At 51.0% G+C, this 16,009-nt stretch overlaps 2 protein-coding genes across 3 annotated transcripts in view; one reads left to right on the top strand and one right to left on the bottom strand.

Annotated features, from left to right (window-relative positions):
- The window catches only part of SKP1 (S-phase kinase associated protein 1), a 276,895-nt gene that overhangs the window by 181,683 nt on the left and 79,203 nt on the right, over positions 1-16,009 (bottom strand). The gene's annotated exons all lie outside the window — the stretch shown is intronic.
- Positions 1-16,009, top strand: part of JADE2 (jade family PHD finger 2) — an 81,967-nt gene that overhangs the window by 57,628 nt on the left and 8,330 nt on the right. For both annotated transcript variants that reach the window (XM_054079391.1, XM_054079390.1), the window contains exons 7-10: positions 619-786; positions 1,283-1,399; positions 7,683-8,144; positions 12,709-12,826. In XM_054079391.1, coding sequence (XP_053935366.1) covers positions 619-786; positions 1,283-1,399; positions 7,683-8,144; positions 12,709-12,826 — 865 coding nt within the window. The remainder of the gene's footprint in view (positions 1-618; positions 787-1,282; positions 1,400-7,682; positions 8,145-12,708; positions 12,827-16,009) is intronic.

Below are 16,009 nucleotides of genomic sequence, written 5' to 3'. Positions count from 1 at the left end.
CTCTCCCTTCTGGGTTATGTTCATGACTATCAGTTTCCCCTTTTTATCTTTCTGTAGTTATTTTCGCTTCCCCTTCAGGCTGTGCTGGCTCTGTAACCCCTATGGCCATCTCTCTCAATCTCGGGGTTGTGGCTTTTCACCTTCAGCTACCTCAGAGGTTTTGTTCGCGTGGCTTTTCTTACACCTCCAAGTGGTCGTGAGCCTGGTAGCTGTTGAGAAACAGGGAGATCAGCGGCACACCACAGAGCTGCTGGTGATGGGGATCTGATGGAGCAGCCTGCTTGCCCCCTAACTCCCAGTCTGGAGCTGGATGGATGCTCGGCACGATAAACAGCGTATTTGTATACTTAGCTTTTTTAATTAAATAAAATTTTAATCAGGACATAACTGATCTGGCATGAGTATCCATGTGAAAATAGGGAAGGGAGCGAAGAAGAAAGAACCTAACCTTGCTGTCTGCAACTGTGAAGCTGCTTTGCATCTGCTGTTTATTCTTAGGATGCCCAGATGTGGTGGCACTAAGCAGCAGGAATGAAAAAGGTGCAAGAGAAGGAGGAGGACCCGGAGGATGCTCTCCCAGGCTGCTGGGACTAACTCACCTCCTTTGTGTGTGCGCAGGCGTGCTACGGCATCCTGAAGGTCCCCATCGGGAGCTGGCTGTGCCGGACCTGCGCCCTCGGGGTTCAGCCAAAGTGTCTACTGTGCCCGAAGAGAGGGGGAGCGCTGAAGCCCACCCGGAGCGGGACGAAATGGGTCCACGTTAGCTGTGCCTTATGGATACCTGAAGTAAGATGTTTTCCAACCTCCTTTTAACACGTGGGTGGTCTGAGCCCAGGATGTTAATTAATGGTCTAAATGCGAGTCCAGTTTGGCTCATCGAGCTGTGCTGAAGTGGGTCCTTGGGCTGTATTTAATTAGCAGCCACGCGGCACCCTGTTAAAGGAGGACACAGAGGTGGCATTCGGGGATGCAGAGGTGGGGACAGTCACAGGATCTGCCTGGGCAGAGTAAAAGCCAAGTTCACGTGCACATTTGAGATACAAAGCAGTACCCAGATGAGGCGCTAGTTCAGAGCATATACCGACATAAATTTTTCCTTCCATTTCATACACATTTGTTTCTGGGTTTTGGGGCTCAGGGTTTTCTTTTCAAATTACAAGTGACCCTGAAAAAACAACAAATAAAAAATCCATCCCTCATCCGGGGCTGCCACAGATATCCCCCTGTAGGAGATTTGGGATAGAAACCAGGATTTATAACTTCTCTTTTATTTCATGACCAGGTTAGCATTGGATGTCCTGAAAAAATGGAACCCATTACGAAGATCTCACATATCCCAGCAAGCAGATGGGCTTTGTCTTGCAGCCTCTGCAAGGAGTGTACTGGGACATGTATTCAGGTACGTGACTTGGCACTGAGGAAACTTAGACCTCCAGGGTTGTGCCTGTAGTAGCCACCAGAGATTCTCAAGCTGCTGGGGGATGCGATCTGGCTGAGTCTTATTCCCGCTCTGAGTAGACCTAACAACTGGGAGTGTGAGCACCCATCAGACATCATCAGATGTTGTTTGCAATCGTTTCATGTATTGAGTGCTAGGAATCTAGATTAACTTTCTTTGCATAACATAGTGATGTTGCTGTAGTGACACTAATTACTGGGACTGCAAATGACCTTTGTTTGAAATCGGAAACCTCCAGCAGAAAGGCTTGGCATAGCTGCCGGAAAAGTGAGATACAGAGCCCAAATATTTCACAAAGCAGTGGGATTTGGCTGAGAAGCTTTGCTGTTGAAGGTATGTCAGGGAACCCAAGGATTAGGTAGCCCTCACTCGCCTGCTGGCTTGCAAAGTAGACTATTTACCATATTTTATGTTCCCACATTTTCTCAACACCTGAGCAAACCACTGCAGACATCTGATTGCCTTCTCTCCCCGCAGCAGCATGTTATTGAGGGGGCAAGATGTTCTCATTTCAGACCAAAAGCAGGACACTGTGGGCTTTCTTATTACAGAAGTGGGACAGAGCTTCCCAGGCTGTGATCTCTCTTCTTCGGGAGCGAAGAGCAGAAGCTCCCATCCAAAACATAGTGTGAGACCATCTAGGGAACGTTACTGGGGATCTGCATCCTGTGATTCCCTCTGCTTCCCCCTGCTCAGCCAGTGTCATGTCCCAGTGGTCCCTGGGGACAGGCTGAGGGATCTGCTGCTCTGCTTTTGTTGGCAGATCTGCTATGGAAGCAGTCTTGGCATGCAGGGGTGGGTGGAATAGCCATTAAGCTTTGAAAAAGTAGGAGTAAGTTTTGGCTGTGTACCAGTCCTGACTGATCAGCTCTTGTACAGCAACGGGAGCTGCACCTCAGAGGTCAGCGTAGGCAGTGGGGACCAGAAGTAGCTGACTGGTTGCAGAAAGGTGATAGGAATAGGAGCTCTACAGGCTCCACTGTGTTTGTGCCACTGCCTTGGGTTTAATACTTTAAAGGGAGCTATTTGAAAGCAATCCCCTTAGCTTGAAATGAAAACTCACAATACTTCTTTAAATCTCAAACGTTGACTCACTTCTTTTTGATGGCTCTGGGTGGATCTGCTTATTCACCCTGCCAGATGGAGATACTGTGTCATAACAGCAACTGCTTTCAAAGAACGGAAGGGCAGGGAAGGAGGCAAACAGGCTTGGCAGCATCAAAAAGAATTCAGCTTCTCTGAGGCTTCATCCTCTTAGCGCTGGCAAGGCACGGGAGCTGTGAGATCCCTGGGACTGAATGGATTTGTATTAAAGGTCACCTGAGATGGAACAGGAGCTTTATTGTCTCCTGCGCGGCAGCTCATAGTTTATAAGTCTCCACGAGATTGTCACCACAGCGTTTGCTGAGGCCACCCTAGAATGCTTGGGATGGTTTTGCTTCAAGGAAGGGGGGGAGAAAGGGGAAAAAAAAAAAAGCAGGCAGTGTCTTTATTTAAGGATTCGTGGGGTAAATCGGCAGGTTCATCCCTAGATAAATAAACATGCTCGGTACTCATCAGCAGTGCAGAGCTCGGTTTTGAAAGCTTATGTTTATGGAGCATATTTTTGATTACTGCCTGTTTATACAGGTGTAATCTTAACTACCTTTGTCAGCATTTCGGATTTATGACCCAGCTCTGAAAGGAGAAGGTTGTTTTCTGTTAAAGCACTGCACTTTTATTCTTGGCAGCGAGAATCAGGTGCTCCAGGTGGGGCAGGGCTGGGGAAGGAGGGATGCTGCTTCCAGGAGGGGGAGTTCCGAGTGGCTGGTTGGAGCTGGGCTTTGCCGAAATGGGAGAGGAAATCCAGAAGGCAAGCTGGAGGAGGGGGAGACAGTCATCCCAGAGGAACACAGGGATGCTCAGCAGCAGCGCTGCATCTTAAGGAAACACCCACCTCGACCACATTTGCAGAGACTGGTGTGAAGTGTTTTTCCATAGGCACCTCTGTGCATCGAGGGGTTTTTCCTCGTGTGAATTTGACCACCAAAAGGGAAACAAACCCAAGGAAGCCTGAGGAATTGCTCCCCACCCCTCTCTGCGCCTCTGACCTTGCTGCTTGCATGTAGTTACTTCCTTTGCCTTTCTGGAAGGGAGCTGTGAACCCCGTGTAACTCAGCGTGGCCATAGTTGACCCAGAGCTCCCGGACACTGGGCAGGGATGGAGCCCTGGCGGCACGCTTTCCCGAGCTCCCACTAAGGGAAAGTCATGACTTCGTGGTGGTTCTTGTGGTCAGACATTAGGAGATGCCAAAGAGAGCTTAGTATCCAGCAGGAATTATCTCATTTGCATTGCTGAGATGGAAAAGAAAAGTGCCAAGAGCTGGACTCCAGCACAGCCCGAGTCCCTGCTAGGCTTGCCTGGGACCCAGCTCGCTCCTCAGCAACCCTCTCCTCGCTTCTGAGAGCAACTGGAAGAGCTCACGAAGGCCTTTCAATGCTGCGCAAAATGCCAGGTCTCTGCTTGGTGCTGGCAGGCTTCTCTAGAGGGCATGATCTTTGCTTTCATCATCTTCCAGCTTTCTTTTTGTTGTTTTTGGAGAAAAAGCCCTGGGAAATGTCCTCCACCACTCGCTCGTTCATTATTGCTCCTCTGCCCGCTGCTGCCGGTTCCCCTTGTGTCGCTGGTCTCCATCCACTGGGATAACTGGTGTGATGGTTCACAGACCAGTTGTCCGATTGTGCCTGTAGCTCTGAAAACATGGGCTTGACATGGGGGGAAGAGCAGTGTGTGTGCACCGTGCAGCCTCCATGCCATCCTCTGCCTCAGCCCCGCATCCTCCGAGGATGTGTGCGACGCTGAAATCACCTATCGCGGCTGAGAAGCGCTACCAGGATCCAGACCATCTGTGGTCTCTGAAAATCACATGTTAGCTTTTGCAAGGATGCAGAAGTGTTGTGGCTGATGGCTTGGCTGCAGTTCAGCACCGGTAATTAATTTTTCCTTCCTGAGTTCTCCTCACAGTTCTGTTGGAGGAGCCGTTTCCTTCCCCTCTGGCCCCAAACTGCAGCACCCCTGTCACCTGGTAAACTGCTTGACAAATAAAATCATCCCTCTGTTTCTTCTAAGAGTGGTCTGAGGGCTGATTAACACCCCGTGTTAATCTATCATGCAGTTTTCACCTTCTCGGAATTCTGTTTGGGGATGGATTTGCCTGGATAAGCAAAGTATGCTGAAGTCCTTGAAGGAAAGGTGCTGTGAGACAACGAAGCGCGATGGATAATGAAGCAGACTTGGGGACCGCCCCGGTCCTCTCAGCTTGTTTTTTTCTGCATGGCTGATCCCTCCCTCTTGCAAAGAGCAGCTTCGTTCCAGCACCGTTCCGGGCTCGATCAATATGTTTTCATTGTCTGTTTGTGCAAGGTCCTTGGGTAGCCGCGGCTGACCAGGTACCTTCTTTGTTGCCCTGTCAGCTGAGCTGCCTAATTGTTTTCTGTTTGCATTTTGGGCACAGTTTCTGCCAAGTGCTGCTTTGCCATCTGTCGGAGGAGAGATCCAGGATGGGTGTTATTCTGTTTGCTTTATTCCTAAGGTAGAGTGATGGTCATTCCTGTTAGCAGGATATTATCCTGGCAGAAACCACAGCCGTTTTGCTAATACCGTTATTAGCACCGGTGACAGAAAAGGGAAGGAGGGGACGTCACTGTGTGGCTTTCCTTAGCTCACATGGTTCACTGACAGCGATAAGTTCTCATCCTCTACTGTAGATTTTTATGTGCATAGCAGCTCAAAGGGATGCTGTGGTTTGAAGCACTCTTGGCTGTTACACCAAAACAGCCAGGATGGAATATATCAGGAGTACATCAGGAATACCTCAGAAGTACATCAGGAGGACGTCAGGAGCTCATGGCTCCATGCATTACCATCTTGGCTGCGGGACAAGAAAGCTCAGTCATGGGAACTTGAAGCTGGCAAAAGCTTCCAACCTGAAAGTGCCGTTCAAGTGAGGAAGAGTGACTCCATCAAAGGGCGTTGCGTCTCCTTCTTGTATCAGTGCTCACCCTGTAGCTGCAGGAGCGAGCAGCAGCACTTTGAAAGTCCTGACTGCGCTGAATAAATTTGGGTGCTGCAGGTCAGGCAGGGTTCTCTCTGTCCTCCTTCATTGCCAAAAGTAAATGCTCCAGCGTGAAGGCAGTGCTTCAGCCTCGTGGGAGGCTGTGATGGGTGCACTGGGGTGGGGAGCACAGACGGGTCCCAGGTGATGCCGGGCTCCGTGCAAGTGCTGGCAGCATAGCAGAAGGAACTGGTTTTTGCACACAGTTGGCTATTATCACAAGTAATTTCAGGTTAAAATTGGGACCAAACGGATATATTTAAACAAGAGAAGTGGGGGGTAGGAATTAATCGAGCATTTGGTGCCTGCAGGAGCCGTGCTGGTACAGCTTGGGGCATGGCCATGGCCGGGCTGCATCCAGCTCTTCCCACTGATTTCAGAGGCTTTGGAGCAGGGCCTGGAGAGTCCTGGAAGTGGAGGACTTGGACACTACTTGTCTGCGCTTTTCTTGGTTCTGGCAGCCGCGCGAGTCTCTCGCTTTCATGAGCACCGGCAGATTCATAAACAAAGTGGAGGGAAAATATCTAAAAGCAGCGATGTCAAAAGTTCACACGCTGGGCGGCTGAGCCGGAATTTAAGGCTGATGAGATGAAGATAAAAAGCTATAAAACTTATATTTTTTCTTTTGGGGAATTGAAGTGCAGAGAAACCCCATTAAACCTCTAGAGCATCCCAAGTGATTTGTCATCAACGTCCAGGAAATCTGACATGCCTCCGCGTGGTCCCTCAGGCCACAACTGCATCTTCATCCCCCGCAAGAACAATTCTTCTATAAACGCTGAAATATGGTGCCTACAGTAATAGCTCATGTTAAATGTCTCATTATTGCAGTTTAACTGGTCATTAGCAGCTGGAATAGACTGATTTCTTATGGGTTATGGTTAAAATAATTACCTGACACTCTGAGCCATTTAAAAACAGTTAATGAGTATAGGAGGAGAAGGTGCTAATGTGGACACGGGCACAGCACGGGCTGGGGAGGGGTTCCTCTGTAGGAGACCAGGCTGAGGTTTGTTGCCTCTGGGGTCCAAAGTAATTTAAATTAGAAAAATTGTTAAAAAATTAACCTGATACAAGTTTGACAACAGTCTAGCCACTGTACCAGTACTAAAAAGTTAATTTCATTATGTTTTCCTCTGTATATGCTGAGTTGCCTTTTTTGCCCTTTTTAAATGGAGCTAATTAGAGGCTGTGATTTCCAAAGGAGAAAGGCATCGTGCTCCAGGAGCGTTGGCTGCTTCTGAGATATGACATTCACTCGTAAATCTTGAGATGTTCTGTAAGCTCTCAATAAAAATGGTGTATTAGCTTTAGATGTGGTGAAAGAGCAGAGTAGTTTAAGGAGGAAATACAGATCATAGAATGGTTTGGGTTGAAAGGGACCTCAAAGCCCATCCAGTTCCACCCCATCCCACTGGCTTAGGTTGCTCCAAGCCCCATCCAACCTGGCCTTGGACACCTCCAGGGATGGGGCAGCCACCTCTTCTCTGGGCCTCTGTTCCAGGGCCTCCCCACCCTCACAGGAAAACATTTCTCCTTAAGATCTCCTCTCAATCTCCCCTCTTTTAGCTGAAAACCGTTCCCCCTCGTCCTATCCCTGCACTCCCTGATCAAGAGTCCCTCCCCAGCTTTCCTGGAGCCCCTTTCAGTACTGGAAGCTGCTCTAAGGTCTCCTTGCAGCCTTTCTTCTCCAGGCTCAACAAGCCCATGTGAAAATTTCCCCATCAGGGAAAACCTGTTGACAGTCTTTTAGCTTCCCATTGACCCATGCTGTTGTCTCTGGGTGTTGACATGTCTTGTTGGAAGAACCATTGGAAGGTCCTCCTTATGGTAGGTGAAAGATGAGCAGGGCCTGTCAGAGAAGGATTAAAGCAGGTAAGGTGATGCCTAGTGAAGCCTGGGTTTCCTCTGCTTGAGTGTCTGGGTCATGGGTGTGTAGGACTTGGGCAATACAAGTCTTCCTCCGTAAGGCTTACCTGTAGTGGAGCATCCACCGCTGTGGTAGGTGTTGTTACTCAGATAGGTGCCACAGTTCTATTATAGTAAGCCGGGCTCGAGCCGCGTGGTCATGTTGTGTGGGTAAACGTCCCCCTCACCGATGGTGCTTTGCCCTGTCCTTCTCCCCACAGTGCTCCATGCCTGCCTGTGTCACTGCTTTCCACGTCACCTGCGCCTTTGACCACAACCTGGACATGCGGACTATTCTAGCAGACAACGACGAAGTGAAGTTCAAGTCCTTCTGCCTTGAGCACAGCACCGGTGCCACCAAGTTGCCCGAGGAGACACGGACAGAGCCTGACCAAGCCCAGCTGGACTTGGAGAAGGTCACGCTGCGGAAGCAGAAGCTCCAGCAGCTGGAGGAGGACTTCTATGAACTCGTGAAGCCTTCGGAGGTGGCAGAGAACCTTGACTTAAGTGAATCACTTGTGGATTTTGTCTACCAGTACTGGAAGCTGAAGAGGAAAGCAAATTGCAACAAACCGCTGCTGACACCAAAAACAGATGAAGTAGACAACTTGGCCCAGCAAGAACAGGATGTTCTCTATCGACGCTTAAAGCTTTTCATGCACCTCAGGCAAGACCTGGAGAGGGTGAGTACAGCTTTTCCCTCAGTGTTACACCCGTATGGTCCGTCAGGGCTGCTTTGATGTGTGCTGGTGCCTATAGACAGAATGAGCGCTGTTCCCTGGTGACTCAGTTTGACTCCCCTAACAGCTGAGTCCTTTCACCTAAAGCGTTATTCAGAGGTATAACTGCGCTCATCATCCCTTTGTCATCACTGCCAGCAACAGTGATGCTGAGGAATAAGTTAGTGGTGGTTTCCGCCGTGGGTTCAGAAGGGCGTGTGTCTGCAGGGAGGGGTGCATTGGTGAGGCCGAGTGGACAGGAGTTAGATGCTGCTGCTCCACTGAGCTCTTGATAGTCTCAAACCACAAAATTATCCTGTGCTGCCCCTTAGGTGCTTCCCAGCAGCACGGCACGGCAACGATTTGGTATTTGCTTATATTAAACATGAAAGACTGGTGAATGGCAGGATGAGCTGTAGGGCCAGCGGGATTGGGCATTCCCTGCCCTGCCGCAGCCAGAAGTGGGTCGGCTCCTCCGGGAGCCGCCGGCACGGAGGCTGCAGACAGGATGCAGGCGCCCGCAGCTCCCCGCAGTCTGGGTCGTCCTGGCACGAGGAAGGGAGAAGCTGCCTCTGTGGCAGCTTTCTGGGGCAGAGCAGCGGGACCAAAGCGGTGCCGGAGCCGTACCGCCTGCCTGGGATTTGGCTGTCATGGCTACACGGAGAGAGGGAACAGGCAGGAGCAGGGATGGGGCAGAGGCAGGCTGGAAAGGAGGAGGGGCGACAAAGGAGCAGTGAAGAGAAGAAGCACAGGAGAAATGCAGCACCTGGAGTGAGATCCCAGAGAGGAGCCAGGGAGGGGATAGCTGTGGTAGTGCCAGTTTTGGGGTGGTCATGGGCACAGCCTGGAGGAGCAGTGGGTTGGGGACAGGCAGGGCAGAGCTGCCTGTCTTGTGCTTAAAACCTGAGGTTTGAACCTGGTTCCTCCTCTCCTGCTCCTGCTAAGGTGAATCCATGGCCCCTGCTTGGATCTCCTCCTGACAGCCCGTCCAGCATGCAAAGCCATGGAAGGGCTCAGGGCGTTGCTGGGAGAATGCAAGGAAGGAGGAAAGAAAGGAAAATAGCATTGCTTTGACCTGGCGAAGGTGGTGCCCTGAGCCCAGGCTGGAGGCTGCTGCAGGGGACGTGTTGCTTCCTGGGAGGCAAAGGTGGTGATGATGCTGCCCCTGCAGCAATGTTGCTTCTGCGTATCCCTGAACCCTCACTCCAAGCTTCTGTGGGTCTGCGGCGTGATTGAAGCCATGGCAAGAAAGCTGGGGCAGGTGGGGAGGATGTTCATGTCCAGGTGGGGTGTTAGCTCTGGACTGGCCCATCCTGGTCCCTACTGCACTGCCCCATGTGGATCTCAGAGCCTGAGAGCCTTCTCCTGTGTAAAAGCAATTGGATTTCAAGCTGTCGATCTCTTTTCTGTGGCCCAATCAGCCTTCATCCCTGCGTACATCATTGTTGTCACCCTGACAGGACCTCCCTCCTTTGCTCCTGCCTTTGCTGCATCATCTTCCCATGCATTGGGATGGGCTGGTGCCACCATTAATGTGTCTCCAGCACCAAACTGTAGGCAACAGGCTGCAGCTGCCAGCTCCGAGGGGGGCAAGTTCAATTCACTTCTTTCCCTTCATCTGGTTCTGTATATTGCAAATCTAAACCAGGTAGCTCCACCTCCCTCTGCTTCCACTTGCTCCCAGCTTGACTTTCCCAGCTGCGGTGGAGCCCTTGTGCATCTCTGGGTACTGCTCTTTGATTTTTAGGAGCTGCCTAGTTCAAAGATGCAGCACGGCAGCTTCTCTTTGATTTCTTTGTGTCAAAACTGGGTTTTACCAGGTTTCTTGTTTTCCACAGTTAATTCCAGGCTTTGTAGGGTCATTTCCCATCGGTGTTCAGCCTCTGCTTAGCAACTCCCTGACGCGTTCCACTGCCGGGCCCTGGAAGAGATGTTTGTTTGCTCTTCTTCCAAGAGGAGGAACAATAAACACTGTCTGGATCAAAGTCCAGTGCTCAGATGGTTGATAGGGGTTTAAATCCCAGTGCTGCCAGCACTCCCAGGTATCTGATCCTGTCCATCAGCGCCGCTCGCAGCCGCCCCGTTTCACTTGCAAATAGCGAGGCATCACATCACATCGGGGCTGGAGAAGAGCAGCCTGGAGGGGTGGCTTTCAGAGAGACATCGTGTTGCTATTTTAGTGGTTTCAGCCATTAATCTGGCAGGAATACTTGTGATTTGGGGGCTGATAATGGTATCTCGATCCAAGAGTTGGGGAGACAGCAGCAGAGCAGGCGATGTGGGGGCAGCCGGGGTGATGGCGTTTCCCTCTGCCATCTTTTATCCACTGTCATTTTGCTTTTTCCTCCTATATTCATAAGTCTAAGACCGATGGCATTAGGGGATGGCCAGGGCTGTCCTGCCTTCACAGCCTTTGGTGGCAAACGTTAGGTGAGCGTGGGACAAGGTCTTGCTTTGCTCTGTGACTGTGAGAGGCACAAAACCATGTAGGGACAGTCCCCCAAGCCTGGAAATACCCCAGCCTTCTTCCACCAAAGGGGATTTTAAGACAAGGACAGGAGGAATCGAAGACATCAGGGTCACGTGTGAGCATGGATGTACCCACACACGTTCCTGGCCATGCCTTCATTCAGGCCACCTCCTCCATACCTCATTGCAGGCAGTTCTGGTCTTGCAGAGCGTCAGGAAGCTGAGTAATCGCTGTCAAATCCTGTTAGCTGCCATTAGCATTTTCTGTTTCACAGCCGAAATCCTCTGTTTCCTCCGAAAGCCTCGATGCCCACCGCAGCCATGGTGACGGAGCCCGGCTCTCCAGCCATGGGGCTGGCAAAAAGCACAGCACTGGAATTCATCACAAGGAAGATGCCAGCGGGTATCAACACACGAGCTCTGTCATCTGGGGCTGCTGGGGGTGTTTTTCAGCAACTCTGTGTGACAAGCAGAGTTTAACCGCTGCTCATGTTTAGGGCTTCCTGCTCGGTTCATAAGATTTCTTGTACCGGGACAAAATGCACCAGTGATTTGCAGGTGGATGTGGGGCAAATGTGAGTAACCAGGCAGAGGGGAGGATGCTGGCCAGACACGGGGCAGGGAATCGCACCGGTACGTGGTGCCTGGTTGAGGAGGAACATGGATCCGTTGGAGCGAGTCCAGAGGAGGCCATGAGGATGATCTGAGGGCTGGAGCACCTCCTGTATGAGGACAAGCTGAGAGAGTTGGGATTGTTCAGCCTGGGGAGACCTCAGAGCAACCTTCGGTACTGAAGGGGGCTCCAGGAAAGCTGGGGAGGGGCTCTTGAGCAGGGGGAGCAGGGACAGGATGAGGTGCGATGTTTTTCAGCTGAAAGAGGGGAGATTTAGATCAGATATCAGGAAGAAGTATTTTCCTGTGAGAGTGGCAAGCCACCGGCCCAGTTTGCCCCGAGCAGTGGTGGCTGCCCCATCCCTGGAGGGGTTCCAGGCCAGGTTGGATGGGGCTTGGAGCCCCTGATCCAGTGGGAGGTGTCCCTGCCCATGACAAGGGGATTGAAATTGGGTGATCTCTAAGATTTCTTTCAATGCTTCTGTCATTTGGTGGCTACTGAGCTGGGCCAGCACCACCTGGGTATTGTGCTGTACTCTCTGTGCTCTGTCCTGGCATTTGCTTTAGGGCAGCACGCAGTTTTGTAGAGCTCTGATGTTCAGCAGATTTGTAGCCTCATACCTGCAGCTCCATCCCAGCTGTGCCTTTTCCCTGCACCAGCTGCAGGAAGAGGGTCTCTTTCTCCCTGCAAAAGGAGCAATTTGTGGACGAGAACTGGCCTGTTGACCCAGGGCACCAAAGTACCTCTTAGCGTTTGGCATTTCTTTGTGCACGTTTCTATGTCAGGTGTGAACGAGGCACACGTGTGATGCAGCTGTTGGGCTGAGGGCGCAGCGTGGTGCTCAGGTGGCTCGGGGCTCTGTGCACCTCTTCATAACTATATTACAAAGCTCCTTCTACAGCATTTTCCCTTCCAAGACTTCCCAAATCCTGCACACAGGACACAGGCTGCTTTTATTTCCTGTGTCTCTGCAGCATTGCCGTACCTGGGTAAGATCATGGAGTAATTAACCTGTTTCTCCTGGCTCTGTTCTCATTTTGTGGGTCTTGGTCACTTTGTTTGCTGATGTGGATCAACAGCGACGTTAAAGTATGTGCTGCAACAAGTGCTGAGAGTTAATCCTGACTCGGAGCAGATTAGCAGCATGCTCAGCCCGTTCGACTCCCTGGGTGCTGTGTTGTTTGGGCTGAATTTCTGCCCTTGAAAGCACAGATGCTGAAGTGCAAACCCTGCTTGTGCATTCATGCCTTTGATGGGAGATGTTACAGTCCTGGTGCATCCAAAGAGCCTTGAAAGGAGTTTTAGTTCAGCGTGGATGATGGTGAGATGAAGAGGACCGTATCCCAGGGTGTGGGGATTTCCCCGAGTGGCAGAAGGAGCAACACAGCTTGAGGGTACCCACTTGGATCCTGCCTAAACCAGACGCTCTTTCTTGTGTTTCTGTAGGTTAGAAATCTCTGTTACATGGTGACGAGACGGGAGAAAATGAAACACACCATTTGTAAACTCCAGGAGCAGATCTTCCATCTCCAGATGAAGCTTATTGAGAAAGATCTTTACCCAGGTCAGTACTGCTTACCAGCGCTTGTTCTCACAGACACGGTCCCCGCTGTCCTCCGAAGCCTCAGACTGGTCCCCAAGCCTCAGCCTCCCACGCCAAGGACACCAGAGCTGCCCCCTCCCCTGCAGTGTTATTTGAGCATGATTCATATGTTGACTCTTTGCACATCTCCAGTTTTGTTAAAGCTATACCCTGGGTGACTGGAGTGCCAGAGCTCCTCGTTTTCACAAATCCCTCTTGATCCTCCTCTCCTTGCTCAGAAAGACCAAGTGTTTGGTGAGGTGGTGATGCTCAGGCAGCGTTTTGATGACTGGCCAGGAGATGCTGGGGCTGGAGCACTTTGTGCCACTGTCTCCTGGCAAAGCCGGGGCGTGGGGCTGCTGACGCTGGGGCTGGTGCACGGCAGCTGGCTCCCTTGGGATCTTTGCAGCTGCCTCTGGCTCTGTCAAGAATAGAAGGTGAAGCTGCTGGTGGGAATGTGTGTTACTCCTAGAGACCCCCTCCTTTAGCTCTGGTCAGCTGCAGTTCTCTGCTCCGGGTTCCTGTTAGTGGGGAACTACTGCATGCAAACTCTCTGACACCTTTTGTTAAGGAACTGAAATAAAGTTGGTGTCCTTCTGTCCTACTTTTTTTTTTTCCTTTTGCAAAAGCGGTGCCGGAACCCACAGCTCCTGCTCCCTCCTCCTTTCCCTTCAGAAGCAGCACAAACCAAACCCCATGGCTGCAGAACGGTTTTTCCAGCAGCAGCGTCTGGTGCTTTGGCAGGCTCTTGCGACAGTTGTTGTGTTTGTGGCTTTGGAGTTCGGTTTGAAGCCATCACATGGTTGAGGTTTCTTCAGGAACTTGCTGGGCTGGACTTTCCTTGAAGAAAGTTTCCTTTGACTGAAGTTTTGGAAGCTGAGAAATATGTACGTTGAGATGTTTGTGACTGCAGATCCCTCTAGATGGCCGGAGCCAGGCAGCAACATGGGGCAGGGGTGACCAGCACCCCGAGATATGCTCCTGGGAGATGTGAGTCTTCTCAATCTGGGTCCCTGGATCAGTGACACTGTGTGTTGCTCCATATATCCTCCCTGAATTTGTGCCAGGTGATGTTCCCAGCAGTGCTGCTGCTGTCCGGGACAGTGAGGGGAGAGGTCCAGTTTGGGAATAACGGGTGGATAAAAGGCGAGAGCAACAAATTGAGATCCTGTTGGCAGCTGCCATGCGCTTTTGCTGCCAGGCTCTGCGAGTTTGGGGGGGATCACAAGGGACCTCATGATGTTCTTCACTTCAGCTGATCAAACCCAGGTTAGTGGTTGCAGCTCTCAGAGGGAAAGAGGTCCAAGGTGATTTGCCAGGAAGGTCTTTTGAGCTCACCTCTCTCGCAAACAGGTTGTTCGATGGCTGGAAATGCCCCTAAGGGCATTAGTTCCCCAGAACACCTTGGAGAGTCCTCTGCTGTGTGCTGGCCTGTCTCTAATGCAGCAATGGGGTGGGAATCAGCAGCTCCTCCTGGGAACGGTTGGCCAGGTGAACGAGGACCCTTTCCAGCAGGGTGGGATGCTGGCCAGCAAGGGTGAGCTGCGCTGGGGCTCTGACACTCCTGTTTTGGGGGTGTCTGCACTGCTGAGTGCCAGCCCTTCCTGAAAACATTACACGTGTACCAGGGAGAAGCACGACTGTGAAGTGTCCTGGATGCCAGTTAGATACTTACAGCTAAAGATGCTCAGCAGGACCAAAGCTGTGGGGAACTCTGCTGCGTTTTCCATCACTAGGAAGCGCTGAGTGGTTTGAAAGCTGGGGGAGCAGCTCCTGTAGCATCCTCTCTGCCCAGTTCCAGACCGAACTGCTCTGCATGCCTGGGGTTTCTTGGAGAAAGGAAAAAGTCTGCATTATTTTGCCTGGATGAGGCCAGTTTTTAACTGCCGCGCCGGTAGTCATTGACTGAAATCTGTTGGGGTTATTCCAGAGATGGTTTTGGCACCAAGTTTTTGTTGGAATGGCTCCCACACAAAACCCAGAACTGGAGGGGTTTATTTTTCCCGCTGACAAATGATCATTTAAGCAGGAGATTTTTAATGAAATTGGTGAGAACTGCCTGTGTAAAATGAACCCACCCCTCTCCCTTGTATTTTTCTTGCATGGCGTGGAAAGTAAATACTGTCTGGCTTTGAAACACGGCTACTATTTTGACAAGTTCCTCTTCAAAAAGTACTGCTCAGGTTTCTCTTTAGTCCCATTGTGCTGTCTAAACAGAGTTAGATTCTTATTTCGTAAGTGAAATGAAAAATGTGTCTGCGTTTCTCCAGTTACTTGGCAGGAACGTAGCAAATGCCACCTCTGCTTTTGCTTTTCATTCTTTCAGTGAGTCCTTTGGTCAGGAGGGGTTCCTGGCTTGGCCGCCCCTGCGTTGTAAATCCTCTGTTAATCCAGACTCAGGCAGGTGCGATGTGAATTCCCTCCCCTGCTCTCTCAGTACATTTCCACTCCTGCAGCAAGGGAAGAGCTGAGGTTATTCCCTCTGACCCATCCGGTCCGCAGCCTTTCTGCTGTTTGGTGCTCTGCTGCTGGCCCATTCCATAGCCTGATTTGTTTCTTAGCTCTTCTGGAACATGTCCAGAGGAGGGCAGCGAGGCTGGTGAGGGGTCTGGAGCACAGGTCTGACGAGGAGTGGCTGAGGGAACTGGGGTTGTTCAGCCTGGAGAAGAGGAGGCTGAGAGGAGACCTCATCACTGTCTACAACTCCCTGAAAGGAGGCTGGAGCGAGGTGGGTGCTGGGCTCTTCAACCAAGTAACAAGTGATAGGATGAGAGGAAATGGTCTCCAGCTGCACCAGGGGAGGTTTAGACTGGATATTATGAAAACTTTCTTTACTGGTGGTGGTGGTGAAGCAGTGGGAGTGGCTGCCCAGGGAAGTGATGGAGTCACCATCCCTGGAGTTGTTCAAAAAACCTGTAGATACGGTGCTTCAGGACATGGTCTAGTAGGCATGGTGGTGTTGATGGTTGGACTGGATGATCTTAGAAGTCTTTTCCAACTTTAGCAATTCTGTGATTCTATGATCATTGTTCCAATAGCTGCACAGCTTGTACAAATTCAACCGAAAAAGTACGTGTCTTGCCTCCACTTCCATCAGCCACTCACATTTAGGCTTAAGGACAATCTCCTTCCCCCTCTCCAAAAACTAATAGAAGTTCTAGCATG

Source organism: Cuculus canorus, chromosome 14 (genome assembly GCF_017976375.1).
Source record: "Cuculus canorus isolate bCucCan1 chromosome 14, bCucCan1.pri, whole genome shotgun sequence".
Classification (NCBI taxonomy): Eukaryota; Metazoa; Chordata; class Aves; order Cuculiformes; family Cuculidae; genus Cuculus; species Cuculus canorus.
The sequence above is the reverse complement of the archived record's forward strand: the minus strand, read 5'-3'. Positions and strand labels throughout refer to the sequence as shown.